Raw genomic sequence first — 26,423 nt, 5'->3', positions numbered from 1 at the left:
TGCGGGCACCACCAACCCACCAGGGCACTGGAGAGCTGTGGGCAAAGCAGAGACTGATGCTCACATCCAACAGTAACTATCAACCATGGAAAGACGCAGAGGAAATTAAATTTGCTTAATTCCTCCTGGGATCATTTTTTCCTGCCACACACAAAAATTGCAACCGCTGAAGCTCCTCTGCGTTTTGGTGGGGGTTTGTTGTCACCTCCTGATGGAGTTTTGCTCTTGCAAAATGAATGTCCTTTGGTGGATTCATGGCTGCTTCTTGAGTGCAGCTCTGCCATCCTGGCATCGGCACTGGCAGCTCCACGATGTCCCAACGTCTCCTCTGACCTGCACGGATGAGTCACCTCAGGGTTTTTAAGAGAGACACACGGATTTTGGGTGCTCAGCATCACCAGTTTTGGCAAGGGGGGCCCAGTACCCCTCGGGGCCACCTGTGGGTGAGCAGGGAGGCTCCAGTTCCTCTGCCCCTTCCAGCCTCCATAGGGTGCTTTGCTTTGGTAATGGCTTGCATACAGCTCTGCTCCAGAGAAGCTAAAATTAAAACAGTGACTCCATTGCAGACTGAAAACAGAGCATTCCTTCTCCGCCCGCGTGCTTTGGATGGACATCAGAAGCCAAACCCAGGCTGTTAAATCCCCTGTGTAAAAACAATCTTCTATTCTGATCCTCAGTCCACCGCGGCTTGCTGTGGTCGGGATGTTCAGTTCCCAGACCAGCGTTCAGGGGGCTCTGAAATGGGATTTGCCTGGAAATGGAAAACATAAACACAAGAAGCCAGTATCTCTGCAGCTTATTGCCTTAAACAAAAGCTTATTCTGCTCCAGAGAAGGGGGAAAACAGAAGTTAATTCATGGATAAAGAAAGAAAGAAAAAAAAACCCTTCAGGATTACATTTTCACGTCGTATTGTCCCCTAATTCTTTGGGAAAGGGGAGTTTTGCAGTCAGCTGGTACAAAGATGGAGACTTCTCCCTGCTCCCCTGTCAGCCAAGACCCTTAGTGTGGGACCAACCCTCATGGGGGCAAATGCCTAAACGCTCCAATCCTCGCTGAGCCACTGCCAGGTGGTGCAAAGCTGCTCCCCAGATACCGAGCCCCACTGAAGTCATAGAATCATAGAATGGTTTGGGTTGGAAGGGACCTTTAAAGGCCATCTAGTCCAATGCCCTGCCATGAGCAGGGACACCTCCCACCAGACCAGGTTGCTCCGAGCCCTGTCCAACCTGGCCTTGAACCCCTCCAGGGATGGGGCAGCCACAGCTTCTCTGGGCAACCTGGGCCAGGGGCTCACCACTCTCATTGTAAAACATTTCCTTATGTCCCATCCAAACCTACCCTCTTTCAGTTTAAAGCCATTGACCCTCAAGCTGTTATTGAAGGCCCAACTAAAAAGTCTGTCCCCAGCTTTCCCGGAGCCCCTTTAGGAACTGGAAGTGGCTGGAAGGTCTCCCCGGAGCCTTCTCTTCTCCAGGCTGAACCCCCCCGGCTCTCTCAGCCTGTCCTCCCAGCAGAGGGGCTCCAGCCCTCCCAGCATCTCCAGGGCCTCCTCTGGCAGCTCCGCTCCGACAGCCCCATGTCCTCCCGATGTCCCCAGCGCTGGAGGCAGCACTGCAGGGGGGTCTCCCCAGAGCAGATCAGAGGGGCAGAATCCCCCCCCTCGCCCTGCTGCTCACGCTGCTGGGGATGCAGCCCAGGGTGTGGGGGGCTTTCTGGGCTGCCACCGCACATTGCCTGCTCATGGTCCATTTTTCACCCACCGGTAGTTCCCTACAGGGCTCCTCTCTATCGCTTCATCCCCAGTCTGTATTGATACAGGGGGCTGCCCCCACCCAGGTGCAGGACCCTGCACTTGGTTTCATTGAACTTTATGAGGCTTGCATGGGCCAAGTCTTAGCTGGGCTCCCAAAATCTCCTTCCCTGCAACAGCAATTGGATGCAGCACCAGCAAAACCTGTCAAGATGGTGCTTTGCTGCAAAGTACCTGTCCCACCATTGTATTTTTGGAGAGTTGATTGTACGAACTTTAATTTGCAGCCCCTCATATGTGTGAGCATCAAGATATGTTGGCACATCCCATGATGTGACACTGGGGCCCCCAGTGGTTTCCAGTGGCTCCATATGTGCCACCACCACAGGGGCCATCGCTGTTCCTCAGCTCTTGTTGTTGCAGTTTGGATGGGTGCGCGCGTGGATGGGACATTTCTCCTGACCCTAAAAACTTCCAAACGCTGGGACATGTCCCTTGCTTGGTGGCCAACGCTGCGCTGCTCCTGCTGGCCCCTGGGCTTCAGGCTTCTCTGGGATGAGAAGATCAAATATGGATGGGGGATAGAAAGGGGAAAGGCGGTGTTTCCAGCAAGACAAGAGTTAAAATAAAGATAAGACTTCCTCCCCATGGAGGAGACAAATTAATGGCTCGTATAAGCAGGGAGTGAATCTGCAACCCAGGAGGACCTTGGCAGCCTCTGGGGAAGGAATAAGGATTTTGGAGGGCTCAGATCAACTGTAGATGTGTCCCGTATTTAATTAGTAAAATGTTTTTTTCAGGGATTTTAGGCCTGAAATGGTCTGCACAGCTCCTCGTTCACAGCAGATCCTGTGTCCTCTCTCCCACCAGGGCTGGTGACAAGCCCTGGCTCCGCTGAGCCTCCATCACCAGGACCCCCAGGTGCCTGAGCCTCCTTCACCAAGCCCCCCAAGTGCCTGAACCACCAACGCTAGGACCTCCAGGTTCCTGAGCTTCCATCATCAGGATCCCCAGGTGCCTGAGCATCCATCACCTGAACCCCCAGTTGCCTGAACCTCCCTCACTGGGACCCCCAGATGCCTGAACCTTCATCACAGGGATCCCCAGCTGCCTGAACCACCAACACCAGGACCTCTGGGCTCCTAAGCCTCCATCACCTGCACACCCAGGTGCCTGAGCCTCCATCACCAGGAGCCCTGGGTGCATGAGCCTCCATCACCAGGACCCCCAGGTGTCTGACCCTCTATCCCCAGCATCCCAGGGTGCCTGAGCCTCCATCACCAGGATCCTCAGGTGCTTGAGCCTCCATCACTGGCATCTCTGGATGCCTGAACCTTCATCACAGGCCTCCCCAGGTGCCTGAGCCTCCATCACCTGGATCCTCAAGTGCCTGAGCCTCCATCACTGGCACCCACAGATGCCTGAACCTTTGTCACCGGTACCTCCAATATGCTCCAGGAATCTCAGAGCCCCAGCACCGCAGTATCCCCTCCTGGTCTAAATCCCCTAAGCCTGGGGCTGGGGAGGAAGGCCCTGCTCACCCCCTGCACCCCTGGTCCCACCTCACATGCCTGCCTCCCCAAATCCCTATGCAAAGCACCTGCCCCCATAGCACTGGTGGGTCTTTGCCCATCTAGCACCCATCAAAGGGACAAAACAGGGGCTGTGCCACCAAGCCCTCTCCCCAACTGCCTTCCCCCCTTTCTCCAACTGTTTCTTTCCCCCCACTGCAGTCCCCAGCCCTTTTCTTCCCTTATATTTGAGGCAGGACAAAACTCATAACAGCAGTGACTCCGGTCCCCGGTCACCCATGGGGCCCAAAACAGCGTCACAGCAGGGACAGCTCAAGCCACAGCAGCCGCTTTCCTTATCTTTAACCCTTTTTTGCTAAATATTTCCACTCAGGCAACGCCATCCCTGTCTCAGGGTGCCCCCCAGCCGGTGGCAGGACCTGGGGGCACCCCCACAAAGCCGGTCCCCATCTTGAGTTCCTCTAGATGTCACCCTCAGCCGTCTTTTTCCCCCCCGCTCGGATTTTCCTTTCTCCAAGATCCTGCTTTTTTTTTTTTTTTTTTTTTTTTTTTAAATTCCTTTCTGATCTCTTTCCGGCCATGTGTGATTGCAGTTTCCTCTGGGCGTCCATTTCATCAGCCCGAAATTAAGGAGCGGAGGAGAGGGGCGGCGGGGCGGCCGGCGGGAGCCCCCTCCTTCCTCCTCCTCCTCCCTACCCACCCACCCACCACCCACCGCCCCAACCCCGCATCCCGCATCCCGCCCCGCCGGGGACCCCGCTGCGCCCCGGGCTGGCCGAGCACCCCTCGGCACCCCCTCTCCGCACCCCTCTCCCAACCCCAGCCCCGCTTGGCCCGGAGGCCGGGGTGGGGAGGAATCCGCCACCTCAACGCGGACACCGTCAATTTTGGGGTGACTTTGCTTTTTTGCCTTTTTTTTTTTTTTTTTTTTTTTTTTTGGGCTGGGTTTTCTCCCCACGCCACCCTCTTCGCCCGCAAAGGTGCCCCCGCCATCCTGCGGTGGCCGGATGGTTTTTCTCCCCCCCGGCTCTGAACCGCAAGGCCGTCGCTGTTGGTGCTGCCCGTCTTCTCCCACCGCCGCTGGATGCCAACGCTGGGGCCGGATTCAGCCTCGGCGAGAAGGTCACGGTACCTCCAGCCCACCCTTTTCCTCCCTGCTGTCGCCAAGCCCGGCTCCGTGCCGTGGCCGTGGTGCGGCAGAGGGGACGTCGGCTGTAGAGGAAACCCACGCCCGGGGCGAGCAGAGAAAATCCCCTGGGAGGTTTCGACTATTTGGTTCGTCTTCTCCTGCATGAGACAACCCCGGCTCTGCGGCTCCGCCGGGCTATGGCCACGCAGTGAAGATGTCCGTGGCCAGGCTCAACAGTGTCAATGGCTTTCTGGAGGACGGCAGGATGGAGGCAGGGGACATGGGCAGGATCCTCCGCTGCCTGGAGATGGGCACCGTCCTTACCTTGTTCTATCAGAAGAAGTCACAGAGGCCAGAGCGAAGGACCTTCCAGGTGAAGTTGGAGACCCGGCAGATCATCTGGAGCCGGACGCCCGAGAAGGTGGAGGGGGACAGTGAGTATCGGTAGCAGCAGTGCCCTGGGCTGGGGACGTGCCAGTGGGGTGCCCAACCATGGTGGGGTGCCTGGGTGTGGGGTGCTTGGCCATGGTGGCATGTTCTACCATGGTGAGGTGACTGATTGTGGGGTGCCTTGCCATGGTGGGGTGTCCTACTGTGGTGGGGTGACTGGTTGTGAGGTGCCTGGCCGTGGTGGGGTGTCCTATTGTGGTGGGGTGACTGGTTGTGGGGTTCCCAGCCGTGATGTGGTGCCCTGCTGTGGTGGGATGTCAGCTGTAGTGAGGTGCCTGGCCATGGTGGCATGTCCTACTATGGTGGGGTGCCTGGCCATGGGAGGGTACCTGGCTGTGGTGGTATGCCATACCATGGTGGAGTGACCTGTTGTGGGGTGCCTGGCCACGGTAGGGTGTCCAGCTGCAGTGGGGTGCCTGGCCATGACATACCCAGCCATGATGGGGTGCGTGACAGTGGCATGCCCGGCCACAGTGGGGTGGGTGGCTGGCTGTGGTAGGGTGCCCACTGCAGTGGGGTGCCTGCACATAATGGGGTGCCTGGCTGCAGTGGGGTGCCCAGCCATGGTGGGATGCCCGGCCTTGGTGGGATGCCCAGCCTTGGTGAGATGCCTGGCCATGATGCACTGCCTGGTTGTGTTAGGGTCCTGGCTGTGGTGGGGTGCCTGGAAATAGTGGGGTGCTGGGCCACGGTGGGGTGCCCAGCCACAGCAGAGTGCCTGGCTGCAGTAGGATGTCTCTCCATGGTGGGATTCTCGGCCATGGTAGAGTGCCTGGCCACGGTGGGATCCTGGCCATATTTGGATGCCTGACCACAGTGGGGTCTCTGGCCATGGTGGGATGTAGTGGGTGTACTGGGATGCCCTGCCATGGTTGGATGTCCAGCCATGGGGGGATGATCTACCATGGTGGGGTGACCTACCATGGTGGGATGCCCTACTGTGGTGGGGTGCTTGGCCATCGTAGGATGCCCAGAGACAGAAAGGCAGGAGCTGCTGGGCTGAGCAACCCTGGCCTCCTCCATCACGGCTCACCTGGCCCATAACTTGCCATGGGGCTCAAGCTGCTGCCATTTCGTCCCTGGGGTTTTGTACCCCCCGGCAAGGAATTAAAGGAGCCAGCCACCACCTTGCCAGCTCACAGTGCTTTTAACCCCAAAAATGGGGTGCTTAGGTTGCCAGGCCATCATGGGGTGGAGTGTGGTGGTGGCCCCATGGAGCCCAGAGAGGACTTGGCCATCTGGGCTCCACCCCACGTGCAATAATGACATCAATACAAAGTTTGGATGGGCCCTGGAATGGTGTGGACTGGTGGCACTGGGATCCGTCACAGGAGATGATCCCACTGGAGCATCCATAAAAATCACCCTTCCATGTGGCTTTACTGGTGGCTAGTAGGCTTTTGGTGGGTCCATTGGTGGGGTCCCATGCTTTGGTGGGTTGCTCATTACCTTGAGACTTGCACCTTCTCTTAAATTGAGCTAAAAAGAGCCAATGGATGAAAAGACAGGGTTGGGGTGACACAGAGCCATACCATCACCTCATCCCACAGCCCCATACAGGGAGGAACCCAGTTTGGGGGTATCATCTCGCCGGGATGATGGCAAAGCCCACCTTGGAGGTTTGGGAGGAGACAAGTGCCTTTTCCCTAGGAGAGCTCAGGGGGTGTCCTTAATAATCACCCAATTACCCACCCCAAAATCACCACCCATCGCTAATTTTGCACAAGATGGAGCAAAATCCCCGGGAAGGTTCAGCTCCCGCTCGGAGGGGCCGACCCTGAGCCAGGCTGCCGGCCACGGCGAGGCTTTGGGAGGTGGCAAGCAGAGAAGAGCATTGGCACGAGCAGGATACGTGCTTGTCCGGACCTGCTGGGCATGGGAGCAGGATTGTGGGAGGAGGAGGAGGAGGAGGAATGGGTAAGGGGAGGAAGGCCACCCATTTTTGAAGACGTGACTTTGGTCCTCATAGGGAAGAGGTCATTCTGTACTTACAGAAATAACGCTTTTCCGGTGCCTTGGTCTTTTTTGGGGGCCACCGCATGCCACTGGGTCAGGATCTCGGTCACTCCCTGCCTCAGTTTCCCCACCGGTGCCTTGGGATCCACCTTCTCCCATGCAGCGGCCCAAAACCCCCCAATGGGAATGAGTGGGCATCCTCTGAGGTCACCCAAAAGGGGGAAAAAAATATGAAAATCCCTCCAGAAACGGTACAATCCTGCCATCCAACCCCACCACCTGCTTCCCCCAGCCCTGGGTGGGAGCAATCCCGCTCTCGGTGTCGGGCTGGAGCATCTTCACGCCTTGGTCCAGCCCTGCTCTGTGCTCGCACGTTCTCCCACTCACTGTGATTTTATGGAAGCGCCAGGATCTCCTTTTCATCCCTCAGGTCTCGCTCCCACCCCGCGCCCGACCTCACGCCTGCCCAGGCCATTTTAAATCCCCCCTTCAACCTTCAACCTCCCACTTGCAGAGGGATTAACGGGGACGGCCGACAGTGCTGATGTCTCTGTTACGTCCTGGCAGGGCCAGGACACGCATCCTGGCTCTCCCCGAGACGCCCCACGCCATGCGGCTAATTACACACTTCATTAAGCAGCCGATGGACGCGTGTCCACGTCGATGGGGTCGCCGGTAGCATCGCCTCCAGAATTAGCCTCATCCCGGAGGGTTTCCAGCCCATTGCCCTCGACAGATCCCGGTCTCCAGCGCAAGGATGAAATCTAGCGGAAAACAGCCCAAAAGGGATCTTTGCAAGGAATTAAAAGAAATAAGAGTGAAGGCAGCCTGGCAAACCTGAGAGCATTTCATGGGGTGGTTTGCAACCAGGTTTGCCACGGTGACGGGTAATTGGGATCACACCTTCGGCCTCACTAACTCCCAATAATTAGAAATAGGACCCCCTGGGGAGGAGAAAATCCAGACGGGGTTTAACGCCGCTGGACCAGGAGGAAATCTTTTTTATTTCAGGTTTTAAATCAGCTTCACAACACCACGGGGAGCCCTGGGGGTTGCGGTCGCCCAGTTTCCCCTGGACAGGTGGGTCTGAGCTGCCGCATGTCCTGCAAGAAGGGGCGACCGAGGCGAACACGAGGGAACATGGCTCAGGCCACCATAGCTCCGCGCAGGCCAGTGGGATTTCCCAGTACAACCATTCCCTCCAGCCGCTTTGTTTTGCTTGTCTCCTAATGCATTAAGAAAACTCCCAGGCTCTCAGCATCCCTAAAAGCCATCGGGCAGAACCTGGCCCTACATCATCTTCCCACCATTTGAAATCTTCTTTGCCCCACGCTGCTCGTTTTGCATTAGAAGAGAAAAGGGATTTTCGCAGCTGGAACCGACTTCCAGAGTGTTTTAATCGCCCGGGACCCCTGAGACAATGCAGGGAGGAGTTTGGAGACATAGTTCTGACATGATCGCTGCAAATCCGCTGCAGATGTGGTTTCCAGGAAGCCGCCATCCGCGTTGCATTGTGTAGCCCCGCGCCGCTCCCTCTTCCCCCTGGCTTTTCATGGGGCTGGGCTATTTGCCCTGTGGAGACGGACCTGGGGGTGCTGATGGGTGAAAAATGGGACATGAGCAGGGGCAACGTGCGCTGACAGCCCAGAAACCCCCCGCATCCCAGGCTGCATCCCCAGCAGTGTGGGCAGGGGGGCGAGGGGGGGATTCTGCCCCTCTGCGCTGCTCTGGGGAGACCCCCCTGCAGTGCTGCCTCCAGCTCTGGGGACATCAGGAGGACACAGAGCTGTTGGAGCGGGGCCGGAGGAGGACCCGGAGATGCCGGGAGGGCTGGAGCCCCTCTGCTGGGAGGACAGGCTGAGAGAGCCGGGGGGGTTCAGCCTGGAGAAGAGAAGGCTCCGGGGAGACCTTCCAGCCCCTTCCAGGCCCTCAAGGGGCTCCGGGAAAGCTGGGGAGGGACTCTGGAGCAGGGAGGGGAGCCATGGGACAAGGGGGAGTGGTTTTACACTGAAAGAGGGGAGATTTAGATGAGATATTGGGAAGAAATTCTTGGCTGTGAGGGTGGTGATCCCCTGGCCCATGTTGCCCAGAGAGGTGGGAGATGCCCCATCCCTGGAAACACCCCAGGCCAGGTTGGACGGGGCTTTGAGCAACGTGGTCTGGTGGAAGTTGTCCCTACCCATGGCAGGGGGGTTGGACTAGATGGCCTTTAAAGGTCCCTTCCAACTCAAATTATTTGATGAGTCTATGATTATTGGCAGCACCCAGAGGTCAGGTCCGAGGCCGGATACCGGCACTGCTGGGTTGGGGGAATGTCTGTGTTGTGACTTGTTGGCAGAGCTTCGGTAGCCGCTGGCTTCTCACCTCTCTCCGGTGCCCTGCAAATGGGCAGGTTTGGGGATGAACAGCTAGTTTTTAACCTGTAAACTTGTTTTTCCCCCCAAATACCTGCCTGTTTGTATCAAAGTGGATTTGCTCTGAGCCATGAGGCCTGCACAGAGACAGCAACGGTGTTTCATTTCTTGAGCTCTAGTCCCAAAACAAAGCACATGCAGGGGTACAGACCTCCTGTGTATCATGTGTGCTAAAATCTCACCCTGATCCATGAAATTTGGCTTGCGGTCATCCAGCGAGGGAAGGCTGGATAAAGCCTCCAGTGTTTTCTGGTGCTTTTCCGCCAAGAAAAACTATTCTGCACCTCTTTCCTTGCTTAATCAGCCTGATTTCTTCCCCGTCCCTTATTCCTCCCCACGCTCGGCTTTTATTTATCCCCTTTGGTTTAGGCTGAGGGTTTCTGTCCAGGCACCGGTATGTCTGCACCCTTCCCCACCGCCGCATCGGAAACACAGCCGGGCTGGAAATTCTCCGGGAAATGACCCATTTCCTCAGCAGGACAATACCCCGGCGTGGTGGTCCAGCCGCCCTCGGCCACACAAAGGCCTTTCCGGTGCTGGCGGCTCAGCTCCGGAGGGCAAAGCTGCCCAGGGATGATGGCTCGTGGTATTGAGAACAACTTTGAGTGTTATTGCTAATATCATCACATTATGTTTCTGCTCCCGGCGGGATGTGTCCGCTCGCTAAACCAGGGGTTGAAAATCTCGCCCAGCGGCGTAGCAGTTGAGGAAGACCGCGGTCCGGAAACCCAGCCCTCCTGCCGCCGGCTGAGCTTTATATAGCGAGATGAGAGAGCAGGAAAGAAACGCCCTGCAGTCCGGGCTGCCAGGACTCAAATTGCCACCTTTGGGCAGACATCTTCAATTAAATGATGAGCTCAGCCTGCCCCGCAGCGGGTCCGTCTTGGGGAGGAGAAGGCAGGGGAGAGGTGGCTGGAGATGTCGGGATGGGGAAGGCTGAGCCTGGAGGACACGTGGCACCCACAGAGAAGAGAAACCAGTGGGCAGCGCTGTGGGGACGCCACATCCTGGGGACATGAGACCCTGGAGAACACACAGCAGTGGGGTGCCATCGCACATGTGGGGGAAGTGCTGCAGGGACATCCCGTCCTGGGGATGTGGCTCCCTGGAAGACGCAGGGACCCAGCACCCATGGTGCTGTGACACAGCTGCAGCAGTGTTGCAGGGACACCTTGGCCTGGCGACACAGCTCCCTGGAGGACACATGGCCATGGCATCCACGGTGCTGTTGCACAGCTGCTACAGGAACATCCCATCCTGGGGACACAGTTCCCTGGACGACACATGGCCATGGCACCCATGGTGCGGTCGCACAGCTGCAACAGCGCTACAGGAACACCCTATCCTGGGGACATGGCTTCCTGGAGGACACATGGCATGGCACCTGTGGTGCTGTAACACAGCTGCAGGAGTGCTGCAGGGACACCCTGTCCTGGGGACATGGATTCTTGGGGGACACATGGCCATGGCACCTACGATGCCATCGTGCACCAACGGGCAGTGCCACAGGGATGCCCCATTCTGGGGACGTGGTTCCCTGAAGGACATGCAATACCCATGGTGCCATCACACTGGCAGACACGTCACTGGAGGGCAGCGAGGACGTCTCTCCCTAGAGGACACATGGGCCACAGCACCCACAAGTTCATAACGTACTCATGGGCAGTGCCATGGGGACACCCCATCCTGGGGACAAGGCTCCCCAGACAGCACATGGTCTCCCAGCAGTCCCACCTCTTGCAGCCTCCCCGAGCCACACGCGTGGGTCCATGGCAGCACGCGTGTGGCTCGGAACAGTCCCGTGTCCCTCTCTCCCCACAGTCGACATTCGGGAGATCAAGGAGATCCGCCTGGGAAAGAACTCGCGGGACTTCGAGCGCTACCCTGAGGACGCTCGCAAGCTTGACTTCACCATGTGCTTCATCATCCTCTATGGGATGGACTTCAGGCTGCGGACACTCAGCGTGGCAGGTGCGTGGGCTCCCTCCCCTCTCCCCCTGGCCGCCCTTAGGCTCTCACCCCCTCCCCAGCACCCCATCTCCCCCATCCCAACCTCACCACCCTCCTCTTCCTCCTCCAGCTTTCTGCGAGGAGGACATCAACCTGTGGATAATGGGCCTCAACTGGCTGGTGGCGGACACCCAGAAAGCCCAGACCCCGCTGCAGATTGAGAGGTGAGGAAGGACCAGAAGGTCCCATTTCCCAGTCCCTGTCTGGGGGTCTGGGGGACAAAACCCCCTGGATTTGGTGCCCCTTGGGACTGAGCGCCGTCTGTCCATCCCTTCCTTACCAGGTGGCTGCGGAAACAGTTCGATGGGATGGACCGGTCACGGGAAGGCAGGTGAGTGCTGGCATGGTTCCATGCTGGGAAGTTGGTGGTAGATTCAGCTGGACAGGGCCGTATCCACCCAGTTGCATCCCAAATCTGGAGGCTGAGCCAGGCCGGGAGCAGAATTTAGGGGACAAGGTAGTACCAGGTTATTTGGGGTGCATGAAGGCACTGAAAATCAGAGTCTAGTGCAGGTCCCCTCCTCGCTGCTATAGGGACCAGGGGGACCTTGATGCCCACATGCCTGCTGCTGCGTTTCCACCAGCACCAGTAGGGGCTGGACTATTAATGCAGCCCATAAACATCTCCCCAGGACACAAAAAAAACCCAGATCAAGTGAATTTGGACTTCAATCATAGAATCGCAGAATGGTTTAGGTTGTAAGGGACCTTAAAGATCATCTAGTCCAACACTCTGCTGGGGTGCAGGGTGTTGGACTAGATGCCCCAGCCCTGGGGCATCCACAGCTTCTCTGGGCAACCATGATTATGGGGATGGGCATCATCTCCAGATGGGATAATGGTTTAGAACACACGGTTGGTTCCCAGACGTGCTCCCTTCACACTTCCTCCAGACCCCATTGTAATTAGGGGTCCTGTGCCACTGTGGGGATGCACAGCCCAGTCGGGTGGAAGCCCCACACACCAGAAACCACACTCGCACCAGGATTTGGGGTGGGACCTTTGGTGTCAGGAGCTGAGACCTATCTGGGGTTTATCCATCCTCTGCGGGGACTGGTGGGTGTCCTGATGCTGGCTCGCCCTCCCACAGTATCACGGTGAAGGACCTGAAGGCCATGCTTCCCCAGGTGAACTACCGCGTCCCCAACATGAGGTTCCTACGGGACAAGCTTGTGGTAAGGACCCCTTGCGCAACCCAGCTATGCAAGGAGAAGGTCTTTGAGCCCCCACAGCCAGGCTGGAGCCAGCCCTGGTGTCGCTGGCTCGGGTTGGGTGGCCCCACTCTCATGCATCACCGTCTCCGGCAGGAGGTGGAAGCCAGGAACGAGATGACTTTCTCCCACTTCATCCAGTTCTACAAAAACCTGATGTTTGATGCACAGAAGTCGGTAAGAACCACGGCTTGTCCTCCTGAGCATCCCCTGCCCGGTGAGGTATGTCCCTGGCCAGCTAAGCCTGGTCCCCTCCTTTGCTTTGCAGGTCATCGAGCAGCTGGAGCTCTCCTTCCCCCTGCGGTGAGTACCTGGGAGCCCCCCGGCTCCCATCCCGGACAAGCCTCCGAGGGTTGAATCCATTGGGTGGGCAATGCAGCTGGGCTGTGGGGCAGAGCCTGGGGAGAGCAGAGGGTCTGGGTGGAGCACATTGTCCCGGAGCATCTCCCAGCATTGGTTACGCTGAGCCTGGGGCAGGGTTGGGGCGACAGGGATGGTGGGGATGGCAAGGGTGATCCGAGCGGTGGAGATGGGATCTGGGATGGGAGCAGGGATGGGAGAGGGGACGGGAGTGGGGATGGGAGCAGGAATGGAAGCAGGGATGAGTGGGGATAGCAGTGGAAATGGGAGTGGTGATGGGAGCAGGGAGGGGAATGGGGATGGGAGCAGGAGTGGAAGCAGGGATGAGTGGGGATGGCAGTGGAAGTGGGAGTGAGGATGGGAGAGGAGATGGGAGTGGCGATGGGAGCAGGAATGTGAAGGAATGTGTGAAGAGGGATGGGAGAAAGGATGGGAGAAGGGATTGGAATGGGGATGGGAACTGTGATGGGAGCAAGGATGGGAGGGGGGATGGGAATAGGGATGAGCAGGAATATGAGAGGGCGTGGGAGAAGGCATGGGAGGCAGGATGGGAGCAGGGATGTGAAGTGGGGTGTGAAGAGGGATAGGAGCAAGCATGGATCCAGGGATTGGAGCAAGGATGGGAACTGAGATGGGAGCAGGGATGGCAGCCAGGATGGGAGGGAGGATGGCAGTGAGGTTGGCAGTAGGGATGTGAGCAGAGATGTGAGCAAGGATGGGAGCAGGGATGAGTAAGGATCGCAGTGGAGATGGGAGTGGGGATGGGAGAGGGGATGGGAGAGGGAATGGGAGTGGGGATGGAAGCAAGTATGAACAGATGGCGGTGGAGATGGGAGTGAGGATGAGAGCAGGGATGTGACCAGGGATGGAAGCAGGGATGTGACCAGGGATGGAAGCAGGGATGTGAGTGGGGACAGGAGCAGGGATGTGAGTGGGAAAGGCAGCAGGGATGTCAGTAGGGATGGGTGCCACAGATGCATGGACATGTCGCCCTGCCTTCATCCCCGTACCCTCGGGCAACGCTGCATGCTCTGGCTTTGTGCCCGCCTCTCCCAACTCATAGGGTGACACTGGGAGTGTTTGCTCTAGCAGCGCCCAACAGCTCAAGGTGCCCCTTGCACCCCCATGGCCTGTGCTTTCCCTAAGCCCCTTGCCAGCTGCCACAGTGAGGGGCTTCAAGGGGCCGAGCTGCAGGCGGACGTTGGTGGCCCTGACTCCCCCATGGGGTCTACCCCAACTCTTCCTCCTGGTCCTTGCTGACGGCCCTTCCATGCCCCAGGAATGTGGACCGCCCCGAGCTGTGCCAAGTCTCCCTCTACGACTTCCAGAAGTTCCTGCTGCACGACCAGAAGGTGGGTGCCCTTAGAGACCCCTGCAGCGTCGCTCTCAGCCTCAACCTTGGGGACTCCCATGGGATGCCCCAGTCCAGTTCCCCCTGTAACAGCAGCCGTGTTTGCACCCCAGGAACCCTGGGCCAGTGACGTGGGCATGGTGCGGGACTACATGTGCACCTACCTCAAGGAAGGCTCCAGTGAGGCGGCAGACCCCTCCTTCCAGCTGGATGAGGTGGGTGGCCCCACATGGCACCCGCCCAGGGGTGTCTACCCAGCCCTGGCAGGCTCTGACCTCTCTGCTTCATCCCCTAGTTCCTCACGTACCTCTTCTCCAAGGAGAACATGGTGATGGATGCCAAGTATGAGCGCGTGGTGCCTGAGGAGATGAACCACCCCCTGTCCCAGTACTGGATCTCCTCTTCCCACAACACGTAAGGACAGGGTGGGGTCTCCTCAGGGACCTCCCTGAGCATCCCGTCATGCCAGCCGGGGCAGCATTGGCTGCTGATGGTCCTTCTCGTTCTCTGCAGGTACCTGACAGGGGACCAGTTCTCTAGCGAGTCCTCCCTGGAGGCGTACGCCCGCTGCCTGCGCATGGGCTGCCGCTGCATCGAGCGTGAGTCCCCCCCAGCACCACGCAGAGATGCTGAGCACCCCCTCCAGCATCCTGTGTTACATTAGATGACCATCCCATGTACCCATCCCATGGTACTGGGGTGGGGGGATCTTCCATGTCCTTTGGGGGCTTGAAAACAACACGCAGTCAGTGACCAGCATGTGTTAACCAAGGTGTCTCCCCTCTCAGTGGACTGTTGGGATGGCCCAGACGATCTCCCTATCATCTACCATGGCCACACACTCACCTCCAAGATCAAGTTCCTGGATGTGCTGCACACCATTAAGGAGCACGCATTCGTCACCTCCGAGTAAGCCCCAGCCGCCAACAACACCCCAGTTCTGGGCCAGGCAGGCAACTGCTCCTTTGCCTTCTCCCCAAGCCACCATTCCCACCTGCTTCCTCCAGGTTCCCCATCATCCTCTCCATTGAAGACCACTGCAGCATCGTCCAGCAGAGGAACATGGCCTCCCACTTCAAGAAGGTCTTTGGGGACATGCTACTCACCAAGCCAGTGGACATCAATGCCGATGAGCTGCCCTCACCCACCCAGCTCAAGAAGAAGATCCTAATCAAGGTGTGGGGTGGGCATCATCCCAAAGCCCCTCTTTTTTGGGAGGGACAAGGACCATGTTGGGCTGGGAGGGATGGCGATTATCCCAAATCTTGGGTCTCAAGAGCAATATCTCTCCGTGCACATGCAGTAGGACATCAGAGAGATGTCCTACTGCAAGAGGCTGTCAAGGGAAACAAGGGGTGGTGGAGGGGGACCTGTAGGAGCCCAGGCATGGCCTGAGGACTGGGAGCTTAGCATGATGGGGATGCCATACCCACTGCTGAGCTCCCCCACCTGTGCTGTTCCCAGCACAAGAAACTGGTTGAAGGGAACCTGTACGAGGAGGTCTCCACTGCCAGTTACTCAGAGAACGACATCAGCAACTCCATCAAGAATGGCATCCTCTACCTCGAAGATCCCATCGACCACGTAAGGATCTCCCTGCTGATGACAGACAGAGTCCAAGCAGAGTCTGTCGGATGGGGATGAGTGTCGTGGTTTGGGTTGGGCATGGGGCATGGGCTCTCCTAGACCATTGCAATGCCATGGGGAGATGGGGCAGGGGCAGAAACAGAAGTCTCAAAGTCCCATCCCTCCATGCCACCATCCTGCCCACCTTGGTGATGCTCTTCTTCCCTCCTAGACCTGGAGCCCCCATTATTTTGTCCTGACGAGCAACAAGATCTACTACTCGGAGGAGACGTCCCGCTACCAGTTCAACGAGGATGAGGAGGAGGTGGAGCAGAAGGAGGTGCGTGCAGAGCAGAATGTGTGCATGGCGGGGTGGGGGGAAATGCTAACCCCAGGGCATCTCTTCCATTTTGGGGTGAACTTGCAGGAGTTCAACAACAACGAGCTGCACTTCACGGAGAAGTGGTTCCACGGGAAGCTGGGAGGTGGCCGCGATGGACGGCAGATTGCTGAGAAGCTGCTGCATGAGTACTGTACTGAGACGGGTGGCAAGGATGGCACCTTCCTGGTGCGCGAGAGTGAGACCTTCGTGGGCGACTACACCCTCTCCTTCTGGTAGGAGCCCTGTGGGGGAGGCAGGATCCCACTTTCCCCAACCCAGTCTGGGCCTTCCACCAGCTAATCCATAGTTTGGTGGCTGGAATGGCATTCTGGGGGGGAAAAGCTACTTTTTTGCTTGGCACGTGGACACCTGAACATGAGATGGTGGGAATGTGAACCTGAATTGACTCACTCCTCCCTTCTCCCCACCACCACGGCAGGAGGTCCAGCCGGGTGCAGCACTGTCGGATCCACTCGCGGCAGGAGGCCGGTGCCACCAAGTTCTACCTGACGGACAACCTGGTCTTCGACAGCCTCTACAGCCTTATCTGCCACTACCGCGAGGTGCCACTCCGCTGCAACGAGTTTGAGATGCGCCTCACCGACCCCGTCCCCCAACCCAACGCCCACGAGAGCAAAGAGTGAGGATGGTCCCCATCCCCATCCCCTTGGTCCCCTGGGTCCACCAGCCTCCTCCATCCCTGGTGCCAGGTCTTGAGTGCCTCCTGGGGCACAGGGATTCCAGCGCCATCCCACCGTCTCTGTTCTCTGCCCGGCCAGGTGGTACCATGCCAGCTTGACGCGCCTACAGGCCGAGCACATGCTGATGCGGGTCCCACGGGATGGAGCCTTCCTGGTGCGCAAGCGCAGTGAACCCAACTCCTACGCCATCTCCTTCCGGTGAGTGTGGCCACCCCGGCACCCTGAGGCTGGCTGGGCTTGGCCAAGTTGCCCATGTTGCCTGCCAAGCTGGGAACTGCCTGGCTTATGTCTGTTGTGACTCCATGCTGGGTGGCAATGGCTTGCTCTGGGTCAGCAGGGTGACACGGTGGGACACATGATGCTGTCACAGGGGGGAAACCCCAGCTGTGATGATGGGAAAGCCACATCCTCCACGTGATCGCCCTGGTGGCATCCCTGCTAGGGCAGAGCATCGCCTCCTGCCTGTCCCCATCGTGGACTCAGGCCCTGGCCACCCCTGACATATCCCCCCACCGGCTCTCTTGGTCCCAGGGCAGAGGGGAAGATCAAACACTGCCGCATCCAGCAGGAAGGTCGGCTCTTCATGCTGGGCAGCTCAGCCGAGTTCGAGAGCCTCGTGGACCTCGTCAGCTACTATGAGAAGCACCCGCTTTACCGCAAGATGAAGCTGCGCTACCCCATCAATGAGGAGACCCTGGAGAAGATGGGCACCACCGTGAGTGCTCCTGGTGGTGGGGGACAGGGGCTCTGCGCCATGGGCAACCCATTCCTGTCTGCAGCTCCACCATGGTGGGAAGGTCTTCTCCAACCTTCTCTTTAATATCTTTATCAATGATCTGGATGAAGGGATCGAATGCACCCTCAGTAAGTTTGCAGATGACACTAAACTGGGCGGGCGTGTTGATCTGCTTGAGGGTAGGTTGGCTCTGCAGGGGGATCTGGACAGGCTGGACCGATGGGCTGAGACCAATGGTATGAGGTTCAACAAGGCCGAGTGCCGGGTCCTGCACTTGGGTCACAACAACCCCATGCAGCGCTACAGGATTGGGGCAGAGTGGCTCGAAAGCAGCCCGGCAGAAAAGGACCTGGGGGTGTTGGTGGACAGCCGGCTGAATATGAGCCAGCAGTGTGGCCAGGTGGCCAAGAAGGCCAACAGCATCCTAGCCTGTATCAGGAATAGTGTGGTGAGCCGGACTAGGGAAGTGATCATCCCCCTGTACTCAGCACTGGTGAGGCCCCACCTCGAGTACTGTGTTCAGTTTTGGGCCCCTCGCTACAAGAGGGACATTGAGGTGTTGGAGGGTGTCCAGAGAAGGGCTACAAAGCTGGTGAGGGGTCTGGAGGACAAACCTTATGACGAACGACTGAGGGAGCTGGGCATGTTTAGCTTGGAGAAGAGGAGGCTGAGGGGAGACCTCATCACCCTGTACAACTACCTGAAAGGTGGTTGTAGAGAGATGGGGGCTGACCTCTTCTCCCTGGTGACAAGTGATAGGACAAGAGGAAACGGGTTCACGTTATGTCAGGGGAGGTTTAGATTGGATATTAGGAAACATTTTTTCACTGAAAGGGTTATTAAACATTGGAATAGGCTGCCCAGGGAGGTGGTGGATTCACCATCCCTGGAGGTGTTTAAAAAAAGGGTAGATGGGGCACTTAGGGACATGGTTTAGAAGTGGCTTTTGTCAGGGTAGGTTAAAGGTTGGACTCGATGATCTCAAAGGTCCCTTCCAACCTCAGCAATTCTATGATTCTATGATTCTAACCTCTTGGGTGAAGCCCAACCAGAATCAGCTGAGCTTGTTCTGCAGCCATTGCCCACAGTTACAACTCCACTGCAATTCCCTTCCAATGAGTTGGAAAGGGATATTAGGTCCCTCTCAAGATCATCATGATCACACATGGTGGCCCAGATCCCACCACATCCCCTTGTAGCCCCTTCTTGCATCCAGGTGACCCACTCAGGTATTTCTCCTTGCAGGAGCTAGACTATGGAGCCCTGTATGAGGTGCGGACCCCCCACTTCTATGTAGAGGCCAACAAGATGCCGATGGCCAGGGTAAGGATCTGAGCTGGTGTCCCTGGGAGGTGAAGGGTGGTGGGACATGGTGGCTCTAGCGCTGGGGGTCCTGGGCAGTGTTCCCCCAGACCCACATCTCCCACCACCGACCTAAGAAGTGGTGATGTTTTGCTGCATTTTTCTGACCCTTGAGTGATGATGCAGTTGGTTGGACCTTTTCCACCACCCCATCACTGGGGGCAGTTCGAGTTCCACCAACAGTATCGTAACAGCATGGTGGGTGAGGTCTGGAGAAAGCCCAGCCTAGAGCAAGGACCTGGCACAAGTTTGCCCCAACAGTGAGGAAACCTCCTTGGGTCCCTTTGCATCGGGGAACTCTGAAAGAGAAGGCATGGGGTCAGTTCCCAGGTGGTGGAGTCTCCATCCTCAGAGGATTTTGGGACTTGGCTCATCTCGGAGCTGACCCAGTCTCCATTCTCAGAGGTTTTCAGGACCGGGATGGTATTGGAGTGACCCAGTCTCCATTCTCAGAGGTTTGTGGGACCAGGCTGGTCTCAGAGCAGACCCTGGAGGAGGCTGAACTGGAGCCCCGAGGTTTCTTCCCTGTGATCCTACAGTCCCATGGTCCAGCACTGCTGTGTCTTAAAGGTCCCTTTGCAGCAAAACAACTCTCAGGCTAAGACCAGAGACCAGAAAGCTTAAACCAAAGGGTTTTTTCCTGGGAGTGTGGTAATATTGGGGGATTAACCCTTTCAGTGCACCAGGAGAAAACACTGGGGGAGCCAGAAAAGGATCCCCCTTTGCGCTGAATGTGGTGGTCCCACGGGACTGCAGGCACCTCCAACCCTCCTGTCCCCTCTGACATGTCTCACTGCTGGTGTAGGCAATTTGGGAATATCATTTGGGGTGTCGGACTCTCAGGAGCTCCCACGTTCCACTGTGAGGGCTCAAGGAGGTGGGCTGAGCAGGCAGCGCTGCCCACCAGCGTCCCTGGCGCTGGGTGGTGACACGTGTCCCTCTCTCCGGTGGCCCAGTGCACGGTGAAGGCTCTCTACGACTACAAAGCGCAGCGGGAGGATGAGCTGTCATTCTGCAAGCAGGCCATCATCCACAACGTCGACAAGCAGGACGGCGGCTGGTGAGGGCGGCTGGATGGTCCCCGGGTGGGCATCGCCATGGGTGGGGGGTGATGAGGACACCCCAGGGGTCATCCTACAGTGGGTTTTAACTGCCTCCTTTTCTGTCCCCCTATCCCTTCTCCAACCACTCCCCAACACTGCATGCAGCATGGACACCCTGTCCCCCCCCTAAATCGGTCCGCTTGCCTTGATCCTCTCACCCCTTGCAGGTGGCGGGGGGACTATGGGGGCAAGAAGCAACTGTGGTTCCCGGCCAACTACGTGGAGGAGATCGTCAGCACACAAGCGCAGGAGCAGGATGAGGCCGTGAGTGACCTTTCTCCATGCACCCGTGACCGAGGCTGCCTGAGATGCTCCCAGCCTTGCACCAGCCTGGACCCTTATCCAGAGGCTGGGGGATGCTCCCAGCCCAGCTCCAGCCCAGACCGTTATGCAGAGGATGGGGGATGCTCATGGTCCTGCTCCAGCTTGGATCCTTCACTGGAAGCTGGGGGATGCTCCTGGCCCCGTGTCATTCCAGACCCTTATCCAGAGGCTGAGGGATGCTCATGGTTCTGCTCCAGTCTGGACCCTTATTCAGAGGCTGGGGGATGCTCCCAGCCCTGCTCCAGCTCAGACTCTTTTCTGGAAGCTGGAGGATGCTCCTGGCCCCACACCAGCCCAGACCCTTAACCCGGAGGCTGGAGGATGCTCAACCGTGGAGCAGAGCCTACCAAGAGGGTGTTTTTTCTCTGTTTTGCTTGGACTTAGAGGATTTGGAGGGCTGGAGGGAGGCTGCCAAATGGAGCGGGCACCAGGCTCGGCCCCGCATGCCTCCCCCACCGCCTCTTCTTCCTTCCTCTCTTGCAGTCGTCGGAAAACAGCCCCTTGGGGAACTTCTTGAAGGGCTTCATTGATGTGCCGTCCTGCCACGTCGGTGAGTGTCACCACCATGATCCTGCGGTGGCTACGGGAGCCCACCGGGACAGCACACACCCCGCACTGAAGTTCAGTGCCATGAGCTGAGGCTCCCCAAACTCATCATGCAATTGCCAGCTAGGCTCGTGCGTGGCACAGCGTGTTGGGGAGCAATGTGGGGTTGGGTTCAAAGAGATTTGCTTGATTTTGGGGGAAATTCAGAGGACTTCAGAGGTCCAGATGAATCAGAGGACGTTTACCGCTGGCTGAAAGGAAAATGCATTTCAGCACGCAAAGCTGAAACCATTCATTAGAAAAATGGGACCTTCCCAAGAGGAGGACCCCAATGGCTGGTGGGGTGCCAGGGGGGGCTGGTGGGGGCCCGGGAGCGGGACCGCTGAGGTTTCGTTTGCTCCACAGAGCCATCCATTGGGAATGTCTTCAAGTAAAGCCCCCCTCTGATGTCCTTATAGTTATCTCCAAAGACGGGAGGAGCTCCAAACCATTTGTCTTCACCATCCATTCCCAGCAGATGTCCCACGCAGCCCAGTCGCTGGACGTGGCCGCAGACACGCAGGAGGAACTCAGCGAGTGGGTGGCCAAGATCCGAGAGGCCACGCAGAACGCCGACGCCAGGGTGAGGGGCACCAGGGTGCAGAGGATGGTGGTGGACAGTCCCGTCCCTCAGTGGATGGTCCCCAACATCTCCAGAGGAGGCTGTGGGGAGACTTTCAGCTCCTGTTTTCCCTTGTGCAGATGCAAGAGGGGAAGATCATGGAGCGAAGGAAGAAGATTGCGCTGGAGCTCTCCGAGCTGGTTGTGTATTGCCGCCCGGTGCCATTTGATGAGGACAGTAAGAGCTGGAGAAAGGGGGTGATGGGATGAACATGGGAAAAGATGGGGTGGGGGTAATGAAATGGTCATGGCAGACCAACCCATGGGCCACTGGAGAGCCCTGTGTCCTCCACTGATGGCCACCTTGGTGCTTTCAGAGATTGGGACAGACAAGGCGTGCTACCGGGACATGTCCTCCTTCCCGGAGACCAAGGCGGAGAAGTACGCCAACCGCAGCAAGGGCAAGAAGTTCCTGCAGTACAACCGGCGCCAGCTCAGCCGCATCTACCCCAAAGGGCAGCGCCTGGACTCCTCCAACTATGACCCGTTGCCCATGTGGATCTGTGGTAGCCAGCTTGTGGCCCTCAACTTCCAGACGCCCGGTAAATCCTGCTCCTAGGGTGGTTGCTGGGCTCATCCCTGCAGGTCACCCCAAAATTCCCATCCCTGGTGTCTCTGCCCTGAGTCCTGTTGCTGGAGGTGGTTTGAATGATCTCTCCAACCTTTGTCCTCATCCTGATGGGGACATTTCCATGCAGTTCTTGGGTGCTTCATGCAAAACCCAGCTGCATCCCTTCTCCAACCAGGGTTGGAGGCTCTTAGTAGGGGATTTGCCAGGGCAGGACTGTGGGGTCCCTGAGCCCCATGGCTCACAGCTGCTCTGTCCCCATGGCCACAGACAAGCCAATGCAGCTGAACCAGGCGCTCTTCATGCTCGGTGGCCGCAGCGGCTACGTCCTGCAGCCTGACATCATGAGGGATGAGACGTTCGACCCCTTCGACAAGAACAGTCTGAAGATTGTGGAGCCCATCACAGTGCAGCTGCAGGCAAGTGGGAGAGGACAGCAAGGTGACCTAAGAGGTCACCATCGAGATGGGGTCTTCCTTCTTCCTTGGTTTTGGGTCAACTGGGGTCGGTTTTTACGTGTTTTAGCCCCATATTTTTTCCATGGAGATCATTACCACATGATCTCTTCAGTTAGTTGGTCTTTCTCTGCTTGCGGCATCATTTTTCCCAAGGCAGAACCCCACAATTGCACAGAGCTGAGCCCAGCCTGAGCATGAGCGAGGTGGAGGGTAAAGCAGCTAAAACAAACCCAGAAGCACCTTACCCAACCCTTGGGTAATTTTGGTGTTAGGGCTGGGACGTGTTGGTTTGTAGGCACCTGACTCTTGAGCATGGCATGAATCCAGGAAAGGTTTTATAAATAATTTGGCCGATACAGCTAAAATCAAGCCAAATCCAGACCAAGGTCATAAATAAGGTGTGGTGTGGCTAATTATGGCCATGAAGCTTTTGGCAAGCCCAAAACACCCAAAATTTTTTATGCTGAGGGTGGTGAGACACTGACCCAGGTTGCCCAGAGAGGTGGGAGATGCCCCATCTGTGGAAATATTCCAGGCCAGGTTGGACGGGGCTCTGAGCAACCTGGTCTAGTTGAAGATGTCCCTGCTTATGGCAGGGGGTTGGACTAGATGGTCATTAAAGGTATCCTCCAACTGAAACCATTCTGTGATTCTATGATTCTAAAATGGCCAAGCCATGGGGTTGCCCTGGAGAGTCCTTTTTCGTCTGATGTAGCCAAACCTCACCTTCCTCTTCCTCCTGCAGATCCTTGGTGCCCGGCACCTACCCAAGAACGGGAGGAGTATCGTGTGCCCCTTCGTGGAGGTGGAGGTGTGCGGCTCCGAGTATGACAACAGCAAGAACAAGACGGACGTTGTAGGTGAGGGTTCACGTGGATGACGTTCCCACCCAGCCCTTGAGCCTGGTGACAGGTGGGGATGATGGGACAGCCCTAACTGTGCCCTCTGGAGTCCTTTTGGACATGTGGGTGATGGAGCTGGGTTTTGTGGAGGAATGAAGAGAACAGGCATCTCCCACTTCCGTGCTGGTGCCACGCAGGTGATGTCCAGGTGTCCAGCCCCACCCTGACCCTCCTTGCTTTCTCCTCACCCCCCAGCCGACAACGGCTTCAACCCCGTCTGGCTCTTCAAGCAGTTTGTCTTTGACATCAACAACCCCGAGTTCGCCTTCCTCCGCTTCGTGGTGTATGAGGAGGACATGTTCAGTGACCCCAACTTCTTGGCACAAGCCACCTTCCCTGTCAAGGGCCTCAAAACAGGTATGGTCCTTCCATCTACACCATCATCATCATCGTCATCATCATAGAATGCTTTCGGTTGGAAGGGACCTGTAAAGGTCATCTGGTCCAACCCTTCTGTAATTATCATCATCATCATGATCATCATCATCTCCTCTGGGATCTGGCCAGGGTGAGGAGCTCGGACCCTGCCATGGGGCTGAGCTCTTGTGGTGGTGGTGTTTCCAGGCTACCGGTCGGTGCCGTTGAAGAACAGCTACACCGAGGACCTGGAGCTTGCCGCCCTCCTCATCCACATTGAGATCATCAATGCCAAGGCAGGTGGCCCAGGTGGCTTGGGGAACTCCGTGCCTCGGTTTCCCCAGCTGGAGCAAGGAGGAACGGCACACTGGGTTGTCCTGTCCAACCCACCAGCCTCATACTCTTGTGTTGGAGCAGGAGGAAGATGAGGAGAACCTCTACTCGTCCATCCAGCAGCTACGGGACCGCGCCAGCGAGCTCTCCAGCCAAGTCTCCAGCTATGAGCGCACCAACGGCTGCGACTCCCGCTACCAGCAGCGCCTCGACGAGCTGCGGGCAGCCCAGGAGCGGCTCATGGAGCTCACCGAAGTCCGCAACCGCAAGTGAGTGTCCCCTCCCCGTGGCTTCAGGAGGTCCCTTTCAGGAGGGTCCCTAAGGCCATCACCCTGCTCCCCACCAGGTTGATGGAGAAGAAGAAGAGGGACCGGCAGATGGTCACCAAACGCAGCTGAGCTGGTTGAGTGCGAGCCCACCATGGCCCCCCCCCAGCCACCTCCTCTCCCGCTGCAAAGGGAGGTGGGGTGGCCGGATCCAGACCCAACCACGGCTGGGGCTGGGTGATAAAGGTGTGACAAATCTGGGGACAAAAGGGGACTTCGGGTAGCTCTGCCTGTGACATTTCTCCATCGGGGCGAAGCAGGAGGTAGGGTGCTCCAATGTAAATCCCGGGCACCTCTGGCTTCGTCCCATGTCCCCTGGGGTTGGTGGCTGCGACCCTGTCCCCATGGGGTGGCCACCACGGCTCCTCTTCACCCCACATCCTCTGTGTCCCACCACCCCATGGCGGGGGGAGGGCTGCGATGATCCCCACAACCGATGGGGAAACTGAGGCACAGATGCCCAGACGGCCCAGGATGGAGCAGGACCGGCCACCTCCATCCTGGGGACAGGGCTGGCTGGCAGTGAGGCACCAGGATGGGGACACAGGGGACACTCTGGGGGAGGGTGAGGGGGTCGTTTTGCCCCCCCGCTATAAATATCTGTATTTTCTTCTTTTATCCAGCGTGTAAATACGGCAGGGGGCGGGAGGGTTCTGTACCAGCTGCAGTATTAGGGCACAGGGGGGGACCCCAAAATGTCCGGAGATGCCCCTGGCATGGGCACGAGGGAACGGGGAACCAGGTCTAGGGGTGTCCCATGGGGCAGGGTGGCCGGTGATAGGGTGCCCTGAGCAGGTATCAGGCAGACACGGGCACCGAGGTGTCCCCGGGAGAGGGACACAGGGATGTCCCCGAGGTGACGCCGGCATTGGCACCAAACCCTGGGAATGGCGACAGATCCTGCTGGTAAAGCCAACAGAGGTGGTGCCTGGGGAGGCAGTGGCTGGAGACATCTCGGGGTGTCCTCTGGGGTTGGGGCATCCGGGCGGGGGGGATCTGTGTATTCTTTGTATGAAAATAAATCTATTTAGCCAATATTTATACCTCGTCGCCGTGGCCTGGTGTCCCCTCCCACCAGCTCTGTCCCCCAACTGCCAATGTCCCCAGGGTGGGTGATGTCCCCAGGGTGGTGGCTCGGTCATCCTGGATGCAGTGTGTCACCCTTGTCCCCATGACATGTGTCCCAGCAGTGGTGGGGACACCCAGGCGGGTGGGCAGGTGGGCAGGGCCACCCAGGAAGGGGACACGGGATGCAGGACATGGGACACAGGGCACAGGACCAGGGGGACACACAGCTATGGCGATGTAGGGGTCATAGGGCCATGGAGACAAATGGCCATGGGGACACAGGACACAGGGCTCTGGAGTTTCAGGGACTATGGGGACATGGGACACAGGGCTATGGGGACACACAGCTATGGGAAAGCAGAGACTATGGCGACATGGGACACACAGGCATGGGGCCACAGGGCCACAGGTCACGGGACACAAGAGACAGGGCCATGGGGCCACGGGGACACATGATTATGGGGGCACATGGTCACAGGGACATGGGGCTGTGGGGACACAGGGCCATGGGGGCCACGGGGCCACAGGGCAACAGGACACAAGACAAAGGACATGATAGGTCCATGGGGACATAGGCCCATGGGGACACATGGTCACGGGGGCACACGATCACGGAGCTACGGGGCCATGGGGACACGTGGCCATGGGGACAGAGGGCTATAGGGACAGGGGACACAGGGCCATGGGGACACAGGGCTATTGGGGACACAGGGCCATGGGGACAGAAGGCTATGGGGACACGGACCGTGGGGACAAGGGGACACAGGGCTATTGGGGACACAGGGCTATTGGGGACACAGGGCTATTGGGGACAGAAGGCTATGAGGACACAGACCGTGGGGACAAGGGGACAGAGGACACAGGAC

The 26,423-nt window shown here is 57.8% G+C and overlaps 1 protein-coding gene across 1 annotated transcript; it reads left to right on the top strand.

Moving 5' to 3' along the window:
- The first annotated feature begins 4,002 nt into the window (after window positions 1–4,002).
- LOC128904950 (1-phosphatidylinositol 4,5-bisphosphate phosphodiesterase gamma-1-like) lies at window positions 4,003–25,522 on the top strand. Its single transcript, XM_054190093.1, has 32 exons — window positions 4,003–4,847; window positions 11,055–11,204; window positions 11,314–11,407; window positions 11,527–11,574; window positions 12,334–12,418; window positions 12,551–12,631; window positions 12,723–12,757; window positions 14,094–14,166; window positions 14,279–14,380; window positions 14,461–14,579; window positions 14,679–14,764; window positions 14,954–15,074; window positions 15,173–15,341; window positions 15,630–15,749; window positions 15,964–16,071; window positions 16,159–16,346; window positions 16,553–16,753; window positions 16,893–17,012; window positions 17,346–17,529; window positions 18,796–18,873; window positions 19,869–19,972; window positions 20,183–20,279; window positions 20,823–20,889; window positions 21,344–21,507; window positions 21,627–21,723; window positions 21,863–22,087; window positions 22,384–22,532; window positions 23,317–23,431; window positions 23,669–23,830; window positions 24,038–24,126; window positions 24,248–24,432; window positions 24,510–25,522. Exons 1-32 carry the CDS (start codon window positions 4,628–4,630, stop codon window positions 24,559–24,561), a joined length of 3,888 nt encoding a protein of 1,295 aa, XP_054046068.1. The 5' UTR covers window positions 4,003–4,627; the 3' UTR covers window positions 24,562–25,522.
- Window positions 25,523–26,423: the final 901 nt, after the last annotated feature.

The sequence above is a fragment of the Rissa tridactyla genome, chromosome 2 (genome assembly GCF_028500815.1).
Source record: "Rissa tridactyla isolate bRisTri1 chromosome 2, bRisTri1.patW.cur.20221130, whole genome shotgun sequence".
Taxonomy (NCBI): Eukaryota; Metazoa; Chordata; class Aves; order Charadriiformes; family Laridae; genus Rissa; species Rissa tridactyla.
Note: the sequence above shows the minus strand (reverse complement) of the source record. Positions and strands in the feature narration are given on the sequence as shown.